Consider the following 18594-nt stretch of genomic DNA (forward strand, 5'->3'; position numbering starts at 1 on the left):
TTATTTGTGGCTATATTCGCGTAGCCGTTGGTGGTGTCAAATTAGAATTTACATTTATCGACTGATTTGTGTTTTTATCGACCTTGATGACAACATGGTCAAATATACCATAAATGCCTCTGACGGAGAATCATTGAACTATTCTTATGTCTATTTTACGTCTGATGCGTGCAAATCGTAGAATCGATTTTACATCTTCCAGAAGTGATAAATTGTGAAAAATCAAATTTCAGTGATATTGTGCTAGTTCAAGGAAGGTCGGTCTGGTGTGCTATCGGTGAAAAAACCATTAAATCGTCCAATATTTGCTAAAATGCAGCTGAACGCAGCATTCGGCAACCATGTTGTTTACTTACAACAGCGTCTGTTTCAATCTTACAATTTTGAAAATACGATTTTTCTCAACGTATGGTGTTTATTAGCGTTCAAGCGGACCAGACCGACCTGTACCGAAGTCTACCCGTGTGTGCTGTACTCGCGAAAATTTTATTTATGCAATTATCAAGACGAAAAATCGATTCTACGAAATTGAATGTCTCTCTCACGCATGGCGTATATGTGCATGCTTTCCGTTGATTGTGTGAGTGCACGTATACAGGTCATGGCACAAGGAGTCGGTGCCCTTAACACTAAACCTACCAGAGCGGTCAATTGACCGCTTTTGAGAATTTAATCAAAATTGTTAAATTCCAGGTTTTCATTTTTCTTAAACTTACTGCATGAGTTTTTCTATAATATATAGCTACTTAATTTTTCAATATCTATCTCTCTTCTTCTTTCGTTTTTCCTGATATTCATATGTACTATACCGTTATCTACTGTGAGCGGTCTTTTGACCGCTGGAAAATATATTAAATTTTATAAAGTTATCTGTATTGAAATCTCAAAGTTACTACTAATTTTAAGTTTTCCAAGAAAATGCAATCCGATTGAGTTTTAGGAACACGCCATATGCTTATGTACAGTTTGTTTTATGCTGGGTACAGAGCGCTGGGTGGTGGTAACCTACGAGGCAAAATAACGAACTTTCTAATTCGGTCACTGGCTCTGTACGCGGCATTACATGTATTTGCGACGTAATTAGTTCTATTTGTAATAATAATAGGCTACAAACTTTGGGTAATAAATAAATAAATAAAAATTATTAGTAGTAATTTTTATATTTTATTATTAGTGTGGATTATTTAAACTCAAACTAAAAAATTTATCTCTAAAATGTCAAGACAAAGGAAGTTCTTGGAAGAAATAAATAATATAAGCGAGCTGTTGTCTGAAATCGATGAAGAAGATAAGTCTGAGAATGAAGACGGTATATTTGAGAATGATAATGATCTATCGGACACTGACTTTGAGCTATCCGACACGGATAATCAGGAAGAGAACATTGTGAATACGCGTAGGCGACAAAAAAGAATGAGATTCTTATCTAGCTCCGAAGACGAATGTGAAGAGAACGATCAGAATAGTGAAACTTCAATTGATGGAACTGTTTGGCGAAAAATTCAAGAAGGTTCTAAACCTGGAAGATCTCCGCCTCATACTATTTTCAGAGAAATATCAGGGCCAACGGGATATGCGAAACGCAATGTTATGAAGGGCAAAGTAAGGAGTGCATTTTCGTTGATACTTGAATATCGTATTATGAATCATATAAAAATGTGCACTGAATCAGAAGCACGGCGAGTTTTAGGATCCGAATGGAGTCTGACTTCAGCGGATTTAGATAATTTTATTGCACTTTTATATGCACGTGGAACATATGAAACTGTTACGTCGCGAGCGAGTTTTCGGCGCGCGACGTACAAAATATAAAAAGTTGACGTGAAGGCTTATTGGTTAATTCAGTTAATGATTCCAATACGCGGATGAGAACGGTATTAGCGCTGCCCCAATCGTGCTCGACGATGTTAGATCGGTAACGATTGGAACAATTTAAAAAGAATCGATAAATTTAAAGTAAGATTCTGGATTTATTTATTGAGTCCGTCAATGCTCTGTTCCCATACGGGCCCCTCATGTGAATTCGTGCAAGAAGGTAGGCGTGTTAGTAAAGGAAATGTAAAGGGTGTTTGAACGCAAATTATTAGAAGTTGAGTATAGGTAACATGTGTATAATTCCGAGTAAGATAATTACAACAAAATGGTTTGATTAACAAAATGTGCGAGCTGTATGAAATATATGGATAAAGAAAATTATAATATGTTAGAACGGATATTAAATCAGAACGAAAATGTATAATATAAATGTGATGAACTTCTAACAGAAACTGACAGGAAAACGATATTATTATTATTAGAAATCGTGATTCGAACTTCGGTGTTTTATCTTATTTTATTTTGATTAATTAACGATCAGAGAAGAAGACGGTCCCAGTGGGATACTTCCAAGACTAACAGTCTCGTGGGCCGTCTTCGCGCGCGTGTAATTGGAAATTTTTAATAATTCTTTCGATACCTTGAACTTTGTGCTGAAAACGGAACGATATAGTGGGATACTTCCACGACTAGCAGTCTCGTAGATCGCCGTTTTGCCCTCACTCGACACCAGATTTGCTGTGTTAACAAAGATATAGAATGAGCCACTCACCAATTGTATGTGAAATATTTATGTATATAGATATATTAGCTTTCTGATAGTCGCTGGTGATAGTCTGGAATTTGGAAAACCGAAGAAAGGATGAGAACTAAATCCACACGCACTACGCGTTCGCGTTTGAGCCTTCGTTACGGCGTTACGGATACGAATTACGAAACAATATTCAAGAACAACGCGGTGCGGAAAAAGGAAATATAATTAATTAGCGGTCGATTTAAAAATGAAAGAGAAAAAGATAGGAATTGAAAAGTATGAAAAGATTTTACGTATTCGTTTGAGTGCTTGACACAAGAACCGCGAATCGAAACACTCTCGACACTCTGCCTCGTTACACGGAGGAACTTTGCCGAGCAATCTAATTACACGATCCCGTAGACAACTATGTCGCTTCGCGAACACGGGCTCTCCGTCACGTACCTTACGATTATTCGACGAAGAGTGATTTGCCTCAGTCAAGCGATCGTGTCTCAGGGTTCGACCCGCGATCATGGGCCCAAAGTGGGGACATCATTTGGCAAATCAGGGTACGTGTCGAAGGGTAAGGCCCGCACGCATTGGTTTTATCTAGGCGCGTTTCCCGAGTTCTCATCCCTCCTTGACCTTCCTTCCGACTCTGTCTATCGTTGACTATCTTTCTTTTTACCCCTACAGCGCTTCATGAATTTCGTGCGTCGCAATTTCTATACCTTCTAGAATCTTCGAAATAGCTTCTATTTGATTTTATTCGTTTCTCAATTAATTAATGAAGCTTTTATGAACGAAACCCTGGTGTCGATTAACGTTTTATTTATGTTATTTGTTATAATATTCGTATAGATAATAGTATTTGGTCTTTTTAATTCATTCGACGTATTTCATAATCGATGTTCGATTTATTACACGCATTTTCCGGCTTCCGTGACGAGGAAAACAATCGATGTTTTACCTTTAATTAATTAATTACGAGAGTATTCCATTCGCATTTTAACGCAAGTTCACGCATATTGAATATGGTAATTATTGAGATTAGGTTACACCTCACCGATTTTGATGAAATTTAAATATATTATAAAATTTAACATTTTGAACAACTTTTTCCTATACATATAACCGCCGCTCGGTCTTACAAGTAAAGGTCTCAAATGAATTAATGCAGTTGCAGACTGAGACATATACCATCCGAAAGCAGTGAGTGTAACTAAGATTTGAGCAAAATTTTAGGTGAAATGGGCGAAGGGTTTAGGAATGATGGGCCTTTGAAGTTAACATGGGCTTCTATAGCAAATGTCACAAAACGTTTATTTTACCTGTTTTTTCATGCTCAACGATTTAAAAACACGGCAGACGAGTCAAAAATCTTCAAGTTGCAATGCAAATTGTTATTTTGAAACTGGTGCACTACTTAATACAATCAATGTGTAATTCAGAGAACAGGCAGTGTTTCATACAGATACTCATGTCACAATGAGCGCACCTGACGAAAGCAATAGAATTGCAATCAGCTTTGAAGCACTTGTCGTTTACAATGCCATCGAAACAGAAGTCGTACGGCGCGATCCATGTTCCGGGTTCCTCATCCAGGTATCCTGATTTGTGGAATGCAAATCGAATCATGTTCCTGAAGCGAGGAGCGCTGAACTGGTAAATCGTGAATGCCTGCAGCTGCAAGAAGCGGTCACGATGCCAAATGTTTACGTCAGTTGAAGTGATTGCCGTGTCTGTTATGAATCGCACAAAGGCTTTGTATGGACGGAAGAAGTGCACATCCAAAGGCTGGATCATGCCTGTGCATCCACCAGGAATCAGTCGCTTAACCAGTTCAACACCTTCTGGTACAAGCTGTGACGACAGATTGTCACAACTCGGATGGATGTCACAAACTCGTCAGCTTGCTGCTCTAAACGTGCATCTTTCTCTTTCCAGTTCTTTGACACGCGGTGAGTGATGGCTCTGCTCAGAATACGATTACGCTTTTTGAACCTTTTGAGCCAGCCGACTGATGCTTTAAACTCAAATGTGTTTTCCGGATCGAGTTCGCTCTTCACTTCACAGACGAAGTGTCTGATCATGGATAATGGCACAATGCTCTGCCATTTCTTTAAATTTGTCCAGAACGATCGCATTGATCTTCTTCATAGAAGGCTTTGCAAGACTCTACTCAAAGTTGTACAGGACACTTGCAGTCTTTATCTGCCGGAACTGATTCATGATCGTCGACATCGATCTCCTTTTTTCGAAGATCTCTCCACCTTCGCCTGTAATCCAGAACTGAAAAGCATGCATCTTGTCCAGAGTCTTTTGCTTTTTTGCAGGTGAAGGCATGAACTCTGATGCTGACGATGAACCAGCAGTCGATGCCTCTGATTGGAGAGACGTCTGCGAAGAGAAAGGGACATCGCCGCTCTCCTCCTCCTCTTCCTCATCCCCAAAATCCATCTCAACATCAGGATTGTCATCGCCAGCGAATCCTAATGTCGTTTTCTCTTCGACTATTTCCATGTCCTGTTCCAGAATGCGAGAGACATGCATGAAAAGCGTCCGCTCCTCACAGTTCATTTTTCGCGACGTCACTCCGAACTTGGCAATGAGCGCAGTCACGACCACTGCAGCATCCATCTCTGAACTCAAGTAAGAAAAAGGAGAAAAAAATATTGTGAATATAACGTTAAATTAAATTTCGGGAAACGTGATCAACACGAAGCACAAACAAAAAGCCCAACATAAAACAAAAAGCCACCTATCCTGTTCCTATCCTTATGCCAAACATAGAAACAAACGAGTCAGGCTTTTCTTGTGTATGGCTAGACGGAATGAGAGAATCCCAACGGACCATGGACTTTTTTTTTGGTTAGACAGCGAGAAAATACATTTGCGTACGCGAGGGACCTGTCAGGTTAGGAGGGGTCTCAGGAAGTGTGAGACTCGAAGGTACATACCAACCCAAGTTTCCTCAAGTTGGATCGTTACAGTACCCTAATACCCACTAAAAACGCGCTCCGCATCGGCCACAGACACCTCCGGCAACCCCAGAGGTCTTTAATGGAGAGCATCTGTGTAGCCACGATGTTGTTTACACATCGACCGACCCCAGCGTACCTCCGTTTAAGCGCAGGCTATTTTCTGACCGACAGTGATTTGATTTAGCCACAACAGGTCTAGAATGCGTTGGTGGACATTCTATAGCCATTGTGCGTACACACTGCCGGAATTGTGCCTTATCCTAGCAGAATCCTTGGTTTTTCCCTACTCGTATATTTCGCAGGAGATGAGTGGAATTGGACTGAGCCGCTTGGTCACCAGAGGCCGCAACACACATTTGGGCGAGCTAAGCCTCTCGATGGGCGGATTTCAAGCCTAGGAGAGGTCGCGAGAACGGAGGAGTACTCTCATGATTGCGAGCGAAAGGAAGGCTTGGGTTGCCTGGACATCAACGGCCGCTTCACACATTTGGGTGAGCTAAGCCTCTTGATGGGCAAGTACCAGGCATAGGAGAGGACGCGGAAGAGCATTACCGACGTATAGCAATGCCCATGAATACGCGTACCGAACCGGCCTGGATCGCCTGGTCATCTGCAGCCGCAACACAGTTTTTAGGTCGATGGGCGAATTCCAGGTTAGGGAGAGTCCGCGTTGGGTAACCCGTATTCGAAGGAAGGCTCATATGAGCTCGCGTCAGGTAAGGCCGGGTCGCCTGGACATCAGAGGCAGCAGCACAGGGTCGAGTGAGCTGTCCTCTTGATGGGCGAGTTCCAGATTAAGGAGAGGATGCGAAGTGTAACGCGTAAACGGAGAAGTGCTCGTGCGAGCCCGCGCAGGGGTTTGCCCGGATCGCCTGGACACCATCGACCGCAACACATATTTGGGTGAGCTAAGTCTCTCGATGAGCGAGTCCGGGCATGGGAGAGGACGCGAGAACTACTGCGAGCGAAGGGATGCTCGTGCGAGAGCACGCGGCAGCGCTGAAATCCGGTCGTCCGGAACCGTTCGCCTGACCACCCCCTTGTACCCTAGTCCCGTCAGTAGGGGTAGAGCGGCGAGTACCCGTGAAGGTAGGGATGGTCGACTTGGGATTTTTCATTCCGACAAATTCAGGGTTACCCCCAAATCGGCCGAAACTATTATCCCCATGATCTAAACGGACCATGGACTAGTTTGAACCAGCAGTAAGCCATGAGAAGGAAGGTATCTCTCTCGTTTCGCTTCAACAAGCCTATACTAGTTAAGTCTCGACATGGGTGGCCTCAAGCAGATAGATGAGAAGGAAAACACAAAACACATAAGAGAGGAAGAGAGAGAAAGAGCATCGCATAACTAACCTTTTGGTCACAGAAGTCAGAGAAGAGAGGAGAGAGAGAGGAAAAAGATGAGAAGTGATCAGGAGAAGAGGAAAGAGAGAAGTGACAGCAAAATGAGGATGCAGAGCGGGCGCAGGCATCAGCAGGCAGGTCTGCACTCATATCGGTAGCTACGATCAAACCCGTCCTGCTCGTCTCCCTCTCACCCATTGCACCTGGGATTTCACCAGGATCCTTCTCTCTCTCCCCTCTTTCCAAAATGGTGCTACATGACCTGCTTCTACATTAGTCCATTTGAGACCTTTACTTGTTAGTTTTCGAGATATTTTCGAAAAACTGTCGAAACTAACACATTGAATTCTGGCCATCCGTGAGCGTCCGTGACAACGTACGCATTAGTATGGGATCGCCACTTTTCTACTGTTTCTGCAGGCAACAGCACGGCGACCAATGACCAATATATACCCTGTGTACTTCTGCATTCATGATTTCAACCTAACCCAATCTACTCTACCTAATCAGTGAATTAAGTTAGGTTAGGGTAAAGTGATTTTCTGGTCGCCGTTGGGCGACCAGACACACGCGCTGCGATTCAAAATCATGAAAATTAGTTAAATTTAATTTTTAAGCCCACCCGGAATATATGTATACATGATGTTCTGCTGCTGCGATGCTGCTGCCTGCAAAAACAGTAGAAAAGCGGCGATCCCATACTAATGCGTACGTTGCCACGGACTCACACGGATGGCCAGGATTCAATGTGCTAATTTCAACAGTTTTTCGAAAATGTCTCGAAAACTAAGGCTGAGCGGCGGTTATATGTATAGGGAAAAGTTGTTTAAAATATATAATTTTACAACATATTTAAATTTCATTAAAATCGGTGAGGTGTAACCTAATCTCAATAATTACCTTGAATATATATATATATATACGTTAACATATTCTAGGAATTTATTCCAGAATATTTCTTGTAAACGCTTGGCAGTTTTTGTTGCCTATTCGTGGCAATACGCGTTTATGATCCCTGTCGATCGTTGTCTCGAACGTTCCTGAACGTTCGTCGACGTTTTCGAATTCCCAGTGGTTGTCACGCAAGCCTCGCTTTCCATTCTTATTCAGATCGTTTCATATCATTCAAACAAATCACTTTCATTCTTTATTGCACTCATTCTCCCGTGGAAGGACCGGCTGACGCATGCTGCACAGGTATGAGAGATTTTCTTTATTCTGCGCAGTTAAGCTGGGATACCTCCAAGTGCGTCGCACTGCTTAACCGCGCGGCGAAGGATGTTATGATACCTCTCCTTGACCTTGTAAAGTCGCGAAGTTCTCCCTCTCACTGAGTTCTCCGCGTACCTTTTGTATGATTGAATCTAAGTTGTTAGTTAGGTATAGGTTCTTACTTACCTTTCGTTGGGCGAGGATACCTGTAGAGATGGGTCGTCCTGGTGATTGGAGACAGTAGGGTAGATGTTCGAGAGAAGATCACACACTTCCGAGCACAACAAATGTTTATTGGTTTTACGTACAATTCTTAACTTGCGCGCGTTTTACAAATGACGATTTGCTCTGTCGGGTCTCTGAGTCCCGTAGCAGAGTCGTATTTTGCGGATTTCTGTACGTGTGTTAGAACTAAATCCGGATTCGCGTTAACGGACTGGCCGATTCTGAACGAATTTTACGGAAGTGATCTGGTCACGATGACTTTTGAGTCTGCACTAACTTATACTGGTTCTGCGCGATAATTTATCTGATCTGTGTCTACACTATAATTGATTGTGAACTGTTCCTGAACAAAATTTGATCTCGTCTGTTTATGCACTATAATTGACCTGATCGCGGGCGGCTTGGTCGCGTTATTATATATTGATTAATGAGGTTGACTTTTGATTTGGCAATTCGGGTGAACCACCTCGTCCGGATCGTCAGCGTTCTCGCTGTACGACGACCCGGCTGAGTTGCTCACTCAGAATTTTTGCGAAGCGATGAATTTGAATGGTGCAATAGAAGTTCAAAGAATTTGTATAGCGAAATATAAGTTTAAAGAATTTGTATAGCGAAATATAAGTTTAAAGAATTTGGGTGGCGAAATAGAAGTTTTAAAGAATGCGTCACAGGACGTGACAACCTTAACGGTTACAAATTTCTATACATTTCCAAACATAGTTCCAACGGCAATCGTCCCAAGGAAGATTAGTTTGTATTATTTGAAAGAGCCAAATATAGCCTTCTTTGTGTTCCTCGCCTGGGATACTTCCAAGTGCGTCGCACCGACGAGGCACACAAATTAGGTACATTAGCTGGTAAACTATTGAAAATAAAATAAAAGAAAAAGGAAAATGGATCTTAGCCACGGTCGGATTATTAAAAATAATCTGGACGTAACAAAACAAGAAACTTGAGCGTTTCATATTTATGGAATAAGAAATGGGGTCTTGCATTTTTTTCACAAACAGTGAGCAAAAATCGTTTCACAGAAATTATGTGATTTATTCGTTTTGATAGAAGAAGCGAGCGGAGCCAGCGTTTGCAGACTCACAAATTTGCTCTCATCTCGAAGGTATGGGATACATTTATAGAAAATAGTCAAAACTGCTACCAACCAGGTGCAAATATTACTGTTGATGAACAGCTATTTCAGACAAAAGCAAAATGCAGATTTACACAGTATATGCCCAACAAACCCGATAAGTTCGGAATCAAATTCTGGTTGGCATCGGACGTTGAGAGTACATAAATATGTTGTGAATGGATTTTCATATTTGGGAAAAGATGAGATGAGACCATCAGCAATACCATTTAGTGAATTTGTTTATGTCAAACTCACTGAACCATTTACAGGGTGCGGAAGAAATATAACCACCGATAATTTTTTTACGAGTACATCTTTAACAACAAAACTTCTATCAAAAAGAACTACCTTAGTAGGAACTATTCGAGCAAACAAGAGGGAATTACCCAAACCTGCGAAACAGAAGAAAGACAATATGGCACGTTTTTCAACGCATCTTTACAAATCAAATAATTGTACGCTGACAATTTATAAAAGCAAACCCAAAAAAAACGTTCTCTTACTAATTGTAAGTTCGAAACATAAATTTGTAAAAATTGAAAAAACAGGTAAATATATAACTGAAACTACTGCTTTTTATAATAACACTAAATTTGGCGTGGATATGACGGATCAAATGGCTAGAAAGTACAGTACAAAATCTAAATCTCGTAGATGGCCTGTCCAAGTATTTTTTAACATTCTTGATTTAGCTGCGATAAATGCTTGGATTTTATATAAGCAATCAACCGGAGAAAGGATATCGCGACAAGAATTTTTATTTCAGTTGGCAGAGGAACTTGCCACCGAATACCGAGATCTACAGGAACAAGAAACAAAATGTATGGAGAGAACTTCAGCAGATTCCACTACAATTTCTGAAAGACGAAAGACATGTCAAATTGGATTTTGCAAAAAAAATAAAACTATAAACATCTGTTTTATATGTAAAAAATATATTTGTGGAAAATGTTCACGGGAGAGACCTTCCATCTGTAAAAGGTGCAACGAGGAATAAATCTCATTTTAATTTCAATAACGATATCTATGTAAATTACTGAAGTAAAATATAAACTACTAGATCTACCTGAATCTGGCACCCGACATTGAAAAAATCAATTTTTTCCAATTGCATTATATTTTCCTTCGTTTGTACCCGTTTGTACCACTTTCCTTTCCGTTTGTACCCTAAGGGGTGAAAAGATATAACGGGGTGAAAATAGCCTAGCACTCCACTTTAACATTTCTTATTTCTTTCAACGCCAATTAAAAAAGAAACGTTTGTACCCGTTTGTACCACCTTCTCTTTCGTTTGTACCCCAAGGGGTTCGTTTATACCGCTTTTTGAAAAAACCCCCAAGTGGTAACTTCGCCATTTTTGAAGATTTTTCAAATCTTTTTACGGGTGCTGTTTCCTAATCGTTTGTACTCGTTTGTACCACCTTCACTTTCGTTTGTACCCCAAGGGGTTTGTTTGTACCGCTTTTTGAAAAAACCCCCAAGTGGTAACTTCGCCATTTTTATATATTTTTTATATTAATAACATAAAGACTATAAATATTGCGTAACTAGTATTACTAACTTCAAATCTACGATCTACAGTATTTCATCGTCTATGCGTTGGTCGGAAATTCTATAGTAGCTCGTTGAAAGAAAGGAACTATTTGTGATGATTGAGATCTCTTATGTGCTGAGTAACAGAAAACAACGCAAACCCGTTTTCACCCCCATAATATGAACGATGGCAGATAAAAAAAAACACGTGTTGAATATTTTTATAAAACCTATATTTCCCCAAAGTTTCATAAAAACAGGCGTGTTACATTTCGATATGTTCCATTGTATGTGCTGTTGAGTCGCGAAAATAATTCTTTGTTGGAAACAGTAATGTTTTTCTCGGTAATTATTTAGATTATGGACGGCAACTCCGAGTTCGATGATTTTTAAATATGTTGTAGAAATCAACATTTTAAACAACTTTTTCCTATACATATAACCGCCGCTCGGCCTTAGTGTCACGTCTGGAAAATTTTACAAATTTGCCCACCTCACGTTCCCTTATCAAGCCTTCGGGTTGTGGGAGTCTCCTCATGTAAGGGGCGTCAGGGAAACAAATCACTTCTACATCATTTTAATTTTCTCCTCGACTCTGTGCTTTCCCATCAAGCCTTCGGGTTGTGAGAGACTTCTTCATGTGGGAAATGCACAGGGAAGAGTTTGAGCTTATAATTATTCTATTTTGTCTTTTCTATCCTTTATTCTTTTTTTACATTTCTAAATTCTTTTCTTTAGTTATTACCCCTCCTTGAAACTATCGTCATGCTCAACTGCGTAGTAACAGATTTCGAAATAGACAAAAACTCGGGTTCGACCGAGGAGAGGTATCATAAACAGCGTTCGCTGCACAGTTAGCCAGTGCTTCGCATTGTAGGAGTTTCCTCAGGTTAACTGCGCAAAAGCGTAAAGATCAAATTATCTCTTAGATTTCAATCGATATCCTCCTCTTTTTCACGCGTGGGCGCCAGTCGGTCCCAAATCCGATCGTATGCATGAAATGAGTGCTGGAATGGAAACGCGAAATGAACTATCAATTTGAATATTTGGTTGAAAGATAGAATGAGGAATGAGAACCCTCGCAAGCATGCGTTAGCAAGCGTTCGAAGACTGTTTAGGGGCTGTAACCATATATTATGTTACATACATATACATATAGTCGGGTCAGTAGGGGCATACCCCTTAAACGACAACGATTCCCACTCGCCCGAGATGCGTGCGCATCGATCCCCACGCGGTATCGATCCTAGGATCGATCGAAGGAGGTCGATGCAGGATCGATGATCTGGCACTCTACGTTCGATAGCGCTAGCGTTAAGACGCGAAATACGAGGGTCCGTTGGGCGAGAAACGGTACACGAAGACGAGTCAAACCGACTTACAAGGAGACCTCACAGCAGTTGGGTCATCGATTTTGATATAACTTTTTCTGATGAATCTTGATGAAAAATAAGTTGACCCGTGTTCGGCCGTTTTCGTCAATACTCAATATTTAAAGAGATATTTAATATTTTAATTCTCTGATATCCTTAAATATTAAATTGGTAAAGCGGTTATCAACAGCTGTCTTAGGGAAACGGGTAAAGTAACCAGCACACACCTTCCTGGATATTTGTCTAGCTGACTCCCGGCTAACTCACACGAATCGCCACGGACTCACAAATAAAGCGATTACGCTCCCATATGATAGCGACCACGCTGCAATCTCTATCTCCTTTGAAATTGGGAATGATTCTATCCTTCTTGGATGTACTAATCCGCTACCCCAGCGATTCAATTATAAAGCCACCGATTGGGAAGCCTTCACTGAGAGGTTGGGCTCTAACTATTCCGCTTCAATCCCGGACAATCGTAACCTGTCAATTCCTGAAATTGACAGTGAACTGCTCGCCATTAATAACTGCATTATTAACACCATTCAGGAGACAGTTCCTTGTTTCCCAACCAGCCGTGCCCCTAATTTAATTAAATATATGAATAGTAAAGTCTCTAAATTACAGCGTAAGAAGAAGAAAATTGTTTCGTCTCTCCACAAATTGCACATCTCTGACCCTACATCGCGCAATCCACTAACTAGGTTCCTTAAATCCCTGCTAGCCTCAATTAAGAGAGAGATTCATCTCGAGCTTCAGAAAAACTCAGAAAGATACTGGAGCAAAATTCTCAAGGCCATTGACCACAGGAGCTCGGACTCGTTCTTTCCGAAGATTAACTCATTATTCCGACCCAAGCAACCGTTGACTGTTGGTGACCTACATGTTGACAAAGATAACTTGCGACTTATAGAGCGAAGCAGTTGTTGCACAAATAGTGTCCCGGAGACTGACAATAAACATATTTTCTCATCATCCCAGGACAAATTAAATATACTCGGGGCTCACTTTGAGGCTGTAAATTCGCCCAGGTACCTTAATCTCAACACCCCTCTCAAGGAAATCGTAGATTCGGTTGCTAGTACTTTCAAATCCGAAGCTGCTACTCATAAGTTGCAAGAAGCCACCTACACCTCCTTCTCTGATACTAATAGTGCCTGCTCTCCCCTCTTGGACGATGAGGGGCCGCACCCCTTCTGTAACCCGTTCTCCCTTGGTGATATTTTAAAAAAGCTTCCAAACAAAACTTCACATGGGTTGGACAACATTCCGCCTATCGTTCTTAAACATTTACCTGGTAACCTCATTTTGGCCCTTACTATCATTTTCAATAACTGCCTCAACCACAATTACTTTCCCTCCGCCTGGAAATGTGCAAAAGTTGTTCCTATCCTCAAAAAAGGCAAGGACTCTAGTGACCCTGCCAGTTATCGCCCTATCAGCCTCACGCCGGCTATTAGTAAAGTTTACGAAGCACATATCAACTCATTAATAGCCTCTTACTGCAAAGTGCTCAACATCATACCGGATTGTCAGTTCGGATTCAGACACCAGCACTCCACGACGCATGCTATCCATAAATTAGTCTCGGACCTTAACACTAAGGTCGGTAATAGCAGCTTCGTGGGGGCCGCTCTTCTTGATCTTGAAAAGGCATTCGATTCTGTATGGATCGATGGCTTGATCTTTAAACTTATTAGGAAGGGTTTTCCTCGATGGCTCGTCCATATTATCTGGGACATGATTACAAACAAGTCTTTCCGTACTACGGACGGTATTCTGCTATCATCTGCAGCTTACTTCATTCACGAAGGACTTCAGCAAGGAACTGTCAATTCTCCTATACTCTTCTCCATCTTTATTAGCGACCTTCCCAAGCTTTTCGATCTTAATCAGCCCGGCTTCCCGTATCTTCTTCTTTTTGCGGATGATGCGATCGTTTATTTTGCATCAAATAAGGCTTCCGCGGTTCAGACTACCCTCGAACTTATGGTCAATAAAATTAATTCGTATTTCGCTACCTGGAACTTGCGTCTGAACCCAAGTAAATGTGAGACCATTCTGTTTAGGAAGCCTGTTGATCGCCTCTCATCCAACAATAAAAGAGGGCTTAATTGTTTCTGTATAAAAACTACTGTTCCGGACTCCGACGCGCCTATTTCCGTTCCTCACAGAAGCTCGGTTAAGTATCTGGGCTACCATCTAGACTATCTCCTACGGGGCAACACGCACGTCGAGCATCAACTAATTAAAGCTCGTGCTGCTTTCCGAGCAAATGGAAGGATATTCCATAATGCGCATCTTTCCAGCAAAATTAAAATTATCTTATACCAATTGTTAGTACGCCCAATCATCTCCTACGCAGCCCCCATCTGGTGGAACTGCAATCATACGACCATGGAAAAGGTCCGTGCATTCGAACGTAGGTGTCTAAGAGCCTGTCTAAGACTATATCGGTCACAGCGCTCTAATTTCCAGCGCTTCATAAGCAACGCGTATATATATAATAAGGCAGATATCCCTAGAATTGATAATTTTATTTTAAAACTTACTAGAAACTATTTTAGTAAACTTCCTGAGATTCAGAACCCGATAGTTCAACAGCTGGCTGAAATTGAGCCTCCTTACGCTCTCCGGCAATTATCCACAGGCTACGTCACACCGCAAGCTTTCACCTATTGCGATAACAATGGTCTAATCCAAAACGCGGATAACGTGCCTATTCTCTATCACTGGCGGCGTAATAGAGCCGACAAGCGGATCGCGCTCGAAGTAACCGATATCAGACCTGGTGGTACCAATTTTAAATTCTCAGCGGCCGTCCCCCACCGAGACAAGATGGATTTCTCCCGAGCGAATTTCAAAAAATACTGGTGGCTATCAGTAAATAGTGCACATTTACCTGTTCTTATCTCGCGTATGAACCGCGCGCGAGGAGTTAGCTGATCCTGATAGGTGCTGTGCCCCTTGTATATACCCCCCCCCTTTTTTCTCTCTCCTCTCTTTTCTTCTTTCCCTAGTCTTTAAGCACCCCATGTACATATTCATCCCCCCTTTATTTCGTTTTAAGTTAGGCTAAGTACGCTAGACTGATCCGTGGGGTTTTTTCCCCTTCTGTAATTTTTTTTCCCTTTCGCGTTAAGCGGTTCCTCGCAGTTATTCCTTTGGAGTATATCGTCATATACTCGGGCAATACATTAGTTTATAAGTTGACATGTGATCGCTATTACTTAATGTTAGCCTCCGAGTCCCGTCTTGTAACGGGCAAGCAGGCTGTTACTCACCAAAGATCGTATTGAATTTTTTTTTCGTTTAGTTTTTGTATTCGTGTAGCCTTAGGACAGATATATGTACAATTGTTAACAAAAACAATAAAACGATTTAAAAAAAAACGGGTAAAGTAAGTAATAGGCTCGTTGAACTATGCCGTCGCGAGTTCAAATCCCGGTAGGGGGTAGTTCATTTTTTCTCTCCATTTTTTTTGTTTTTTTTGTTCTGTTTTCTTGTTTTTTGTTTTTAATTTATTATAATTTTGTCATATGTATTATTTACAATTTATGGGATGATACATATCGTAGAAACACGAAAAACATAAGTGTTTTCGACAATATGAACATTTAATAAAAGCTGATGCATTGCAAGAGCACTTTGCTTTTCTTACACTATCCGGAAAACATACTTGGTTAACATTAAAAAAAAACCGATTTATCGGATATTAAAGTTACAAAATTTGACTGAAGTTTTACGATGTGTACCACCCCGTAAATTGTAAATAATACATATGACAAAATTATAATAAATTAAAAACAAAAAACAAGGAAACAGGACAAAAAAAGCAGAAACTAAAAAAATGTAGAAAAAAAATGAGTTAGCCTCAAAGGATTTGAACTCATGACGGCGTAGTTCAACAAGCCTACTACTTTATCCGTTTCCCTAACACCGCTCTCGATAAACGTCTTATCAATTTAAAACTTAATAATATCAGAGAATTAAAATATTAAATATCTCTTTAAATATTGAGTATTGACGAAAACGTCCAAACACGGGTCAACTTATTCTTCATTAAGATTCACCAGAAAAAGTTATATCAAAATCGATGACCCAACCGCTGTGTGGTCTCCTTGTTAGTACAATCGTCAAACTGCCGATCTACTGTCTTCGTGTATGCGCCTCAAACCGAGGAGTCGCGTGCACAAGCTGAGCCGCGGCACTGCTTCAAGGGATGCCCGTTCGCGAATAACGAAAGTTTCGTCGTAGTAGTCAATTTAAAGAATGAATTACATCTAAATTCTTAAGTACACCTTTTTCGGTTCACATCAACACCAGTGAAATAGTTATTCAGTGAAGCGGTGCTGCGACTCAGTTTGTGACTCCTGGGTTTGTGGCACATATGATTCGTGCTTCGCGTTTTATATATTCAATAAAATCCTTTTAAATATTCACATAATAAATTCAATATCAACGTCAAGTCACTGTTCGTTAGTAACGGAGAAATCGTCAAGGTCACGTACTCGTTCCCTGCCGAGACCTCTTAGTTGTTCTAAACAATAGTGCCCAGACACTTCAAACAAACATAGTCTCGCCCAACGTAACAAATAACATCATTAATTGCGTTCAAATTGATAATTTCGATTCTTGTCAGTCAAATCTCAAGGGTTACCATATATTGTATGTGAGGAAAGCACGGTACTGAACGAACCACTGAATCTGGAAAAATCCAAGAGACCACGGAAGTGCCTCTGGACAATTCCTAGATAACACGGAACGTAAATACTTTGTGCCCATCAGCGACGTGAGACTCTATCCCGCAAGGGCAAGACCTCCCGTCGTTCTGATAACTTCATATATATATATATATCAATTGATTGAATTCCATCTATTCTCACAAGAACTGAGATTATTTCAATAGATCGTTCGGCAAAGCATTATACCACGAGCCAGGAGTGGCGTCCGCGTTTTGTAAAGTTACCAACATTCGGGTATAAGCGTTATACCACGAGCCAGGAGTGGCGTCCGCGTTTTGTAAAGTTATCAACATTCGGGTATAAGCGTTATACCACGAGCCAGGAGTGGCGTCCGCGTTTTGTAAAGTTATCTACATTCGGGTGTAAGCGTTATACTACGAGCCAGGAGTGGCGTCCGCGTTTTCTAAATCAAAAACACAAATACCGATCGCTAACGTTCCTCGATGTAAAAAAAAAAATCATCTCGAAAATACATAAGCAGACTTTTACCAGATATCTCTCACTGTTTCTTATCAGACAACCTAAAAATTCCCCGTTACCAAACGAGTAGAAAGTAAGAAAAAGTAGACAAAAAGTACGGTTACAGGGCGAAGGGTCGAACGGGGCAATAATAGTCTTTGTATCGAATTCCGAGAATTTGCCTGAAACCAAGACCCAACGGTAATTTTCAAATAGCAAGAACGTTCTCGAACTAACAACGTTGCTAATGTAATAACGAATATTCGACTTAATAATCAAAGACGATGAATATATTGAATAATTGAAGATTGCATTCAAACACCGAATGTTTTACAACGTGCGTACCAGCGAAATTCGTGTTGCGAGTCCATTACCTACGAACAAATAATTACGAAAACGCCGATTGTTAATCAGGGAATCTCGTGATCGCCGATCGATTATTTAAACATAACAGCATAATGGATATAACTCATATTCATAACTATTCGCATTTTTATTGTCTAACAGTTCTGATTTAACTATTAGTTAAACTATTAGTTGTTAATCGATTAGTTTATATCTGATATTGGAATTGTAAGCGAGAATGGAATATTCCAGAAATTCTACGGCGTAGAAACACCGAAAAGCCGTTAGACAGAGATGGAACACCAAGAGAGAGAGAGAAAGAACATAGTCTAGAGGAATTTAGCTAGCACGCGTCTTCAACCAATAGCGACGCGCGCGATGCTGTCGTCACGCGCTATGATTTGCTGGAATGTCCCCACGCAGGACATCGTCCTCGCGACGGGCCTTTCCGGCCAGGATCGCGATCGATTTTGATCACTCTTCGTCGAACAATCGAGTAAGTCGTGACGGGAGCCCGTGCGTCTAGAGATAGAGTTGTAATAGTACTTCGCGTAATTTAGCTGCGTGGCAAGTCCTACGTATTAGGCAGAGTGTCGCGAGGGTGAAATTCGGAATACTTTGCAAAGACTCACAATCAGTGACGCGCACGTAAAGCCTTTTCATACTATTAAAATCCTATCTTTTCTCTTTCTTT

The 18594-nt window shown here is 41.0% G+C and overlaps 1 protein-coding gene across 1 annotated transcript; it reads left to right on the forward strand.

Annotated features, from left to right (window-relative positions):
* The first annotated feature begins 1215 nt into the window (after positions 1-1215).
* Positions 1216-3835, forward strand: LOC114881875. The gene is made up of 2 exons (XM_029198759.2): positions 1216-1602; positions 3797-3835. The coding sequence occupies exons 1-2, from the start codon at positions 1216-1218 to the stop codon at positions 3833-3835; spliced, it is 426 nt and encodes a 141-aa protein (XP_029054592.2).
* Positions 3836-18594: the final 14759 nt, after the last annotated feature.

Source organism: Osmia bicornis, chromosome 1, assembly GCF_907164935.1.
Source record: "Osmia bicornis bicornis chromosome 1, iOsmBic2.1, whole genome shotgun sequence".
In the NCBI taxonomy this organism is placed as follows: domain Eukaryota; kingdom Metazoa; phylum Arthropoda; class Insecta; order Hymenoptera; family Megachilidae; genus Osmia; species Osmia bicornis.